The sequence below is a fragment of the Vollenhovia emeryi genome, unplaced genomic scaffold, assembly GCF_000949405.1.
Source record: "Vollenhovia emeryi isolate VEMERY1.0 unplaced genomic scaffold, V.emery_V1.0 DF939121.1, whole genome shotgun sequence".
Taxonomy (NCBI): Eukaryota; Metazoa; Arthropoda; class Insecta; order Hymenoptera; family Formicidae; genus Vollenhovia; species Vollenhovia emeryi.
This window is the reverse complement of record NW_011967245.1, coordinates 4,086,901-4,094,205: the sequence shown is the minus strand read 5'-3', so window position 1 is coordinate 4,094,205 and position 7,305 is coordinate 4,086,901. Positions and strand designations below refer to the sequence as shown.

General features: G+C 49.0%; 2 protein-coding genes across 4 annotated transcripts in view; both read left to right on the top strand.

The window, feature by feature from the left end:
- Positions 1 to 1,584: 1,584 nt before the first annotated feature.
- Positions 1,585 to 7,305, top strand: part of LOC105570309 — a 144,301-nt gene continuing 138,580 nt past the window's right edge. Inside the window, exons 1-3 of one of the 3 annotated variants that reach the window (XM_012027413.1) lie at positions 1,585 to 1,621; positions 4,211 to 6,665; positions 6,739 to 6,872. In XM_012027413.1, the coding sequence (XP_011882803.1) occupies positions 4,355 to 6,665; positions 6,739 to 6,872 (2,445 nt within the window). In that variant the 5' untranslated portion in view covers positions 1,585 to 1,621; positions 4,211 to 4,354. The other 2 variants (XM_012027414.1, XM_012027412.1) reach the window with 2 other exon arrangements.
- Positions 2,727 to 3,463, top strand: LOC105570359 (splicing factor, arginine/serine-rich 19-like; the record flags this gene model as incomplete). The annotated part of the gene is made up of 2 exons (XM_012027487.1): positions 2,727 to 3,295; positions 3,394 to 3,463. Coding segments are annotated over 2 exons (639 nt in total), but the record flags the coding sequence as incomplete, so codon positions are not given.

Genomic DNA, 7,305 nt, shown 5'->3' with positions numbered 1-7,305 from the left:
TTTTCTGACTCGGAGTCGGGTCGAGTCAGCAAATCGAAAACGCTATAAGGCTGATGGCAGAGAACGATCCATAAACGCTTAAGCCTCCGCTACAATGATTCTCGGTTCTGTCTACAATGGTCGTAGTCGTAGTCGCTCGATAAGAATTGACCAATCGCAGTCGATTATTCTTACGACTACGACCATTGTAGACAGAACCGAGAATCATTGTAGCGGAGGCTTAGGACTGGCTTAGTCGTAGACGTAGGGCAAGGCAGAGAGAAACGTAAGTCGTGAAAGGCTATTGTATACGACTTACGTTTCTCTCTACCTTGCCCTACGTCTACGACTGAGACAGTCAAGCTGCCTACAAATACCGGCCTATGGCCATAGGTCGATCGATGTCGAAACGTCTATTTGGCGGTGTCGATGTCGATTCGACATCGATCGACGGATCATTTCTCACTGGATAATTGTGAGAGTGTAAAGTCAAGTCAATCGTGGCCATGTCAGCTCCAGTCTGAGGAGCTGGGAGCCAATAGCAAAGAAGAAGAAGTGTATAGTCAAAATTTAAACTTTATAACGAAAGCTTCGAATGTGAAGAAGATGATGAATAAATATAAATTAACACCAAATAGTGCGCGCAATGCTATTTCCAATCAAGTATTTAATACCGATTTATATTATTATTAAAGTAAATAATTCGATAATTTTTGCCCATAGTAAATGAAGATTTGCAATTTAGTAATGTACATTTGTATACACCAACTATTGAAGTAACATCTCTAATCTTAGTAATTAGAATTTAAGCAACAACGATTTTTACTTCGAAACATTTTCTCGATTGAACAGAATTGATCGTTAATTTCATCAATACCAATAAGTCCGCAGAATGATACGCAAAACGTAGTAACAGTCACGGAGTACGGAATGTTCCATTTCGTAGGTGGGACAAAAAACTCAACGTTCGTTGTTTTTCTCTCGGCGCGGCATCGTACGACGTTACGCGAGCCGTTGTTTACCTGATGGTCGCCGGACTCGCCGGGCTACCACTCGCTCCGCTCGCTCGCCGAACGTCGAGCCGGCAGGCAGTGGCGAGAGTCGCTCCGTGCGTGATATTACTTTTGCGTTATCGATTTCCAAGACTCGATCGCGATAAATGCAGGGATAAAACGCTATTGATTTGTACACCTTTATCAGTAACAAGTAACGTTCCTCGATTAATTATTACGTTTCTACAACTTGTGAGAAACGAATTGCCTGTTGAGGCGACGGTTCTTTATCAACGTATATACGCATTAGATATTTCGCGAGACTAACTCATCTAAAATGTGAATGTAAACCGTGGTACTTTGTCGCGGTTACATCTCGTTTACGCACCGCGCTTATCTATCGATTTCGTGTAATCCGTTTCATTTTCGGAAAAGGAGAGAATTTTGTGCGATTTCGGCGTTCGCGCTGTAATTCGTTCTGTCGTTCTTCAATATTTCGTGAGTTTCGCGGTATCTCACATCGCGTACGGGAGTGCCCGAAATTTCGCGCGATCGATGATTTTCGCGAGTGAGTGTGTGAGTGCCACAAGGAAATCTGAGAGGAGGAGGAGGTCCAGGAGGCATCGGGCAACAACGGAGAAATCGGTGAGGTGAGTGTTACATTTTTATGTTATTTGCTACTTGTGCAAAATAAAGTTTTACCGACCAATTAGAGTAAAAGTTACTAAACTCAAGATTAGTAAACTTTACTGTGATTGGTGAAATTTCAATCTAATCCCAATCTCCATCCGTAGTCTGATACGGGCTTAAGGAAAATTGCGATTTTTTACGTTATTTGGACGCTATTTTGCATTTTGAGGGCCATTTTGCGCTTTAGAGACGTGTTAAAACGACGTCGGGGGACTCGAAAATGTAAAGAAATGACATTGAAAACGTTCCTGGGACATTTTGCGATATTTTGCGTATAAAGACATCACCTCTACTTATGTGATGACAATTCTATGGCTACGATCAAGCTGTCGCTGTAATCGAAGGCGTTCGTCTTCGTCTATCATTAGCTGCGCTTGGCATTGCAAATCTGATCGTGGCGTCGGAGTGCTCTCTTTCTCTAGTTTCTACCTCATTTTCCTCTCTCGCTCGCTCCAACGCAAGAGAGCACTCCGACTCTGATTTGCATCGCCGAACGCAGCTCCCGTTGAAAAAGAAGTACTCGCAGGCATTTCTAGCAGCAGCTTGACCGCAGCCTCTATCGACAGACCAAAAAAAAAAGACATTAAATGTACATCAGGGTCGTATACTCCACGCTAATCCGTACGTATACGTGTTATATTCGTTTCCATCAATATTTTGCTGTAACGCGAAGAAGGGCGAGTGTCGGGGCAAAGCGCGCAAGAAGGGCGAGGGAGAGGAGGACTCGTCTTTATCTTGCGAGAGATCCGCAGTTTCCGATTACGATCCGTCGCAATGTCAACGGGTTACGAATATCGATCGCGCGCTCGCACGTGATTTAGGACGCCACCGGCGGTCGCCAATGCCACGCGGACGGCCGACCGACGGCGGAACACGGCGGAACGGCGGAAACGCGTCGCGCGGTCGCGGGATTTAGCGCGCTCGGCCGGGAGGGGAGCCGCGAGGTGCTGCCGCCCGGCGGACGGCCGGCGAGTCGCGCTTCCGTCACTACGTGACAGCGGGCTCCGTGGCGGGAGGAGTGGGGGAGCGGCGCGAGGAAGAAAATGGCCGACGAGGCTACGGTAAAAGGGCAGGGACGTCGTGCGTGGTGCGCGCTGCGCGACGCGAGTTGGTCAGTTTCGCGATAGACCGTCGCGAAAAAGGGCCGTCGAACCACCGCCGGGGGGGTGGACCTGTCGCCGTTGCTCGCGGTCGCGCGTAACCCGCTCGGGAGCAGCCGCGGACGACCCGGAGCCCCAGGACTCCGGCGCCGAGCCCCGCTGGTCGCCGCGGTGCCGCCGTCGTCGTCGCTCCGCGCGCCCAACCAATCGTTCGGGCGCTACGATTCGCCGTTTGCAAAAAAAAAAAACGAAAGGAAGGAAGCGTGCGCGCGGGCCGAGTTTAGCCGACGGAAGGGCTCGCCGGAGAGAGAGAGGTAAACACCGACAACCCCGTTTACTGGCGCCTCCGCCGCCCGTCGTTCTTCCCGTCCCGTCTCGTTTCAGTTCTCCCGCGTTCTCGCCGTCGCTAAAGCGTGTGCGTGTGTTGTCGCCGCGTCGAACGCCGTCGCGATCGCGTCGCCGCGCCGCGCGCGATCGCCGCCCGTCAAGATTCTCTCCGCGTGCGACGATTGAGATCGATCAGCAGGTTGGTGAGTTCTCTTTCTCTGTCTCTCTCGCTCGCTCTCTCTCTCTCTCGCGCACTTGTCGGGGCCACTTGTGGCCGACCGTCCACGGTCGGTCGCTTTTTAAAGGGCGTGCTGCCGTCGCCGTCGCAGCCGCCGCCGCCGCCGCCGCCGTCGTCGTCGCCGTCGTCGACGCCGTCGTCGCCACCGCCGCCACCGCCGCCGCGTTTCGTCGTTCTCGGCCTCGCGTCCGTGGCTTCGTGTGCACGTCGCCGTGCGTGCCGTCCCCTGCACCTCGAGGCATCTTTGTCCGCCGTGACGTGTCGCGTATATACACACGTACGCACGGGCACGGAGCGCACGCTCCGAGAAAAGCTCGGAGTCGAGAAGGACGCCCCGTGCCGCGGGTTGATTATTTATCGCCGCGAGTCTCTCCCCGCCTCTCTCGCTCTATTCTCTCTCTCTTTCTACCTGTCGCGGTGTCCGAAACGCGACGGGCGCAGTGCGTGATTTAAAGGGATCGATTTGTCAACAAGTCGATGAGGGGGAGAGTGCGCGCACGGTGCCCGACGGCGGATTCTCGCTTCGCTTGCCGAGCGTCATTACGATTTCCGCGTGCATTCTCTCTCTCTCTCTCTCCCTCTAGCGCGCGTATTCGCTCCGATTCTCGCGCGCGCGCGCTTGCTTGCCGCTTCGTCGTACGTAAATTCGTTTTATTACGCGTTGATAAAGCGCGGAGAGCCCGCGGCACCTCGTCCGCACGGCGTTTCCCCTCGGCGATCCGCGCGAAATACTTTGCGACGCGGCGCCAAGTCGTAACGAAGGAGAGGAGAGAGACGCGATAAGGCGAAATTGTTGACGATTGGCGTTGTAGCGTAAACGCGCGGTCGTAAATATGTTTACTTTTTGACCATTTTATGTGTGTGTGCGTTGGGACTGCTTGCAGATAGATCCAGGCTTGCGAGCTTATATCGCGATTATTACAATCCACACAATGGCAGTTAGGTAGTTGTGGAAATTAGCACTGGACATTCGCGAGCTTCGGGCCACATTTCTATTTATTTTGAAGATGTAAAGAATAACAATCATAATGAAGCCACAGAAGAAGGCTGTTGTTGCCAAAAAGGCAACTAAAATGCCAGCAGTCGCCAAGAAACGTCGCACATTTGCAGAGAAGACCATGCCAGACGCGAAGAAGGAGAAGAAATCAAAGAGAAATGATAAGCTGGAGGACTCGAAGAGGAAGGTGGATAACGATAAGAAGAAATTAGAAAAGGCGGAGGAGAGGAAAAAGCCGGACGAGAAGAAGAAGGCGGAGGAGAAGAAGAAGGAGCGATTGGATAAATTAGACGAGAAGAAAAAGCAATTGGGTAAGGATAACGAGAAGAAATCTGATAAGATCGACGAGAGGAAGGCGGAAAAGAGGGACGACAAGGCGAATAACGATGAGGTGTGCCAGGAGAATACGGAGAAGAAGAAGTTGCAAAAATGCGAGGAGAAGGCGAAATTGGAGAAACAGCCTGCGGATAATAAAAAGAAGGGCGAGAAAGCTGAGGATAAGAAGAAGGGCGTAAAATTGGACGATAACACATGTGCGGAGGACAATGCGAAATGTTTGAATACACTGGAGGGTAAGGACGCGCTCGAAAACAAGATCGATATCCCTCTTCCTCTGAAGAAGAGAAGCGGCAAGGATGAGAAGAAGAAAGATGTCAAGTTAATTAAATCTGATATTAAATCGATATCGAAGAACTCCGTTGTGAAAGAGAAAAAATCCGAGCGCAAGAAAATCGCCGAGAAGGATGCGGCGAGCAATAAGATTTCTTCCCCGCGAACGAAGAAGGACTCGAAAACGAAACAGAGTCAGAAGAAGGGCATTACGAGAAAAACAGTTCTGACAAAGAAGCCTCATTTGTCGGTAGTTAAAAGACTGGTGGACAAGAAGATCAAGTTGGTCAAGCCGGTGAAAGATGAAGAAGTGAGCGAGGACGAGGACGCGGCGAAGAAGGGGAAGAAGAAGAGCAACTTGGCTAAGAGTAAGACTTTGCAGGAGAAGAAACCAAAGCTGGCTAAACACATGAAAGCCAAATTGCCTCAGAAACACTCCAAGATCAGTGCTGCGCTGAAGAGGGAGGACAAGCTGAAAACCATAACGGAGAAGATTATGGCCAAGAAGAAAATTGAATTGAAAGAGTTGGACCAAGTCTCGACCGAGCAGAAAAAGATGGCGAGCAAAGACGAGGCTTGTCAAGGACCAGAGGTGAGCAGCATTAAAAGCGAGATTGAAGAGGACTCGGACAAATGCAAGGAGGAGAGTCTTCAACAAAAATTACAGGATAATAAGAAAGTTGTCAAAAGCGGTAACAAAATTAGCAGCAAAGCCCCGAAGAAGGCTGGAAAAACGGCAAGGGTACAAACGGAGAGCAATAATCAAACGTCAGTTTCATCCGAGGACGCGCCCGTCGAAGAGTCTAACAAACAGTCGAGAATTTCCGAAGATGGCGCCAAGTCTACCGCCAATTCGAAACAGGAACAAATCGGCGCCGAGAACACGGTTGAATTGAACCTTAAGGTTGAGACGATGAACGGTGAGAGTGTCGGTGGCGTTACATCTCAATCCGACTCGGAGGGCGATTCTGACGACGAGTACAAGAAGGGTAGGCAAAAGGATAGCAAGAACAAAGAGCGGGCTAGCTCACCATCGGACGAACGTGCGCGACGAATGCGACTTTTTGGCTTTTGGAGTGGACCAAAACGACACAGGGTCGCATCATTGAATGCCTTGGCTAAAGTTCACTGCCTCTACGAAAATGAGACCGGCGGAGTCTACCTTGGTGGGTTTTGCAAACCGAAACCCGAGAAGGAGAAGGAGAAGCCGAAGAAGATGAAGGAGGAGAAGGAGGAGCAGCCGCGTAAAGAGAAAGAGAAGAAGGCCGAGTGCAAAACGGAGGAGACCGTTTCGAAAAGGAAACTCCGAAATGTGCCGGGACTACGTGGCAAACATTGGGATATGATGGAGAGTTCGTCATCCTCGTCCTCCTCCGACGAGGATTGCGAGAAGGAAAAGAGCGTTGAGCCAAGCAAGAAGAAAATGACCAAAAGGAGGAAGCGAAACGAGGAAGTAATGGACCTCAAGGACATGGTTGTTTGCAAAAGGATGGCCAGTCTTAATGCCACTGCCATTTTGGCTGCTTCCTACTCCGACGAGAAAAATCGTTGTGGTAGCAGCAGCAGTGATTCCTCCAGCGAGTCGTCGGAAGTAGAGATAATTAAAAGACGTAGACAAAATGACTCGGACGTAGATAAGAAGAAGCCGAGACAAGGCTCCGATCCGGAGGAAGTTATTAAGCCATCCAAGAAAGTTGTCATCGTTAACCAGGACACCGATGTCACTATTACTGGTAATTAATCATGCGTGGATTAAGCACGAATACTCTAATGATCTTTTTACCACGATAACAAATTCTTTTCAAGGTGTTTACGTCAATCAAACCCGATCCACCCATCACGAAGGTTTTTGCAGTATTGCCGGTATGCAGTACAGAATCAGCTCCACCAGTCACACTCAAACTGCAGCTACCGCAGTGGCTACTGAACTTCACGATCAGGTTTGTATTTCATTTACAAGATCGCTTCTCGCACGTGCAAACTTTTATTTTATATCATGTATGTCCATAAACTGTCCAAAAGTAGAGGCTATGATTTATTAAACGTTTTATAAATACATAAATACAAGAGGTGATTTGTCGAGAATATCACTTTTAACCGAGCGGTAAACCACTGAGGGCATTGTGGTGTACAGATTTGCGGCATTATTGGGCATTAGGCCTTGCTGGGGCATTACAAAGATAAAATAAGGTAATAAGATTAAATAATGCCCACTGGGCATTGGTGTATATGATTTTGGTCAGCGGTTTACCCCTCGTTTTTAACTGCAAAATATATTGGTAATGCATTTAACGAATCTTTATATCTTTCGATATTTAAAAGAGATGAAAATGAAGTATTTAAAAATTAGTAAGAGTTTATTGGATTTTTGTT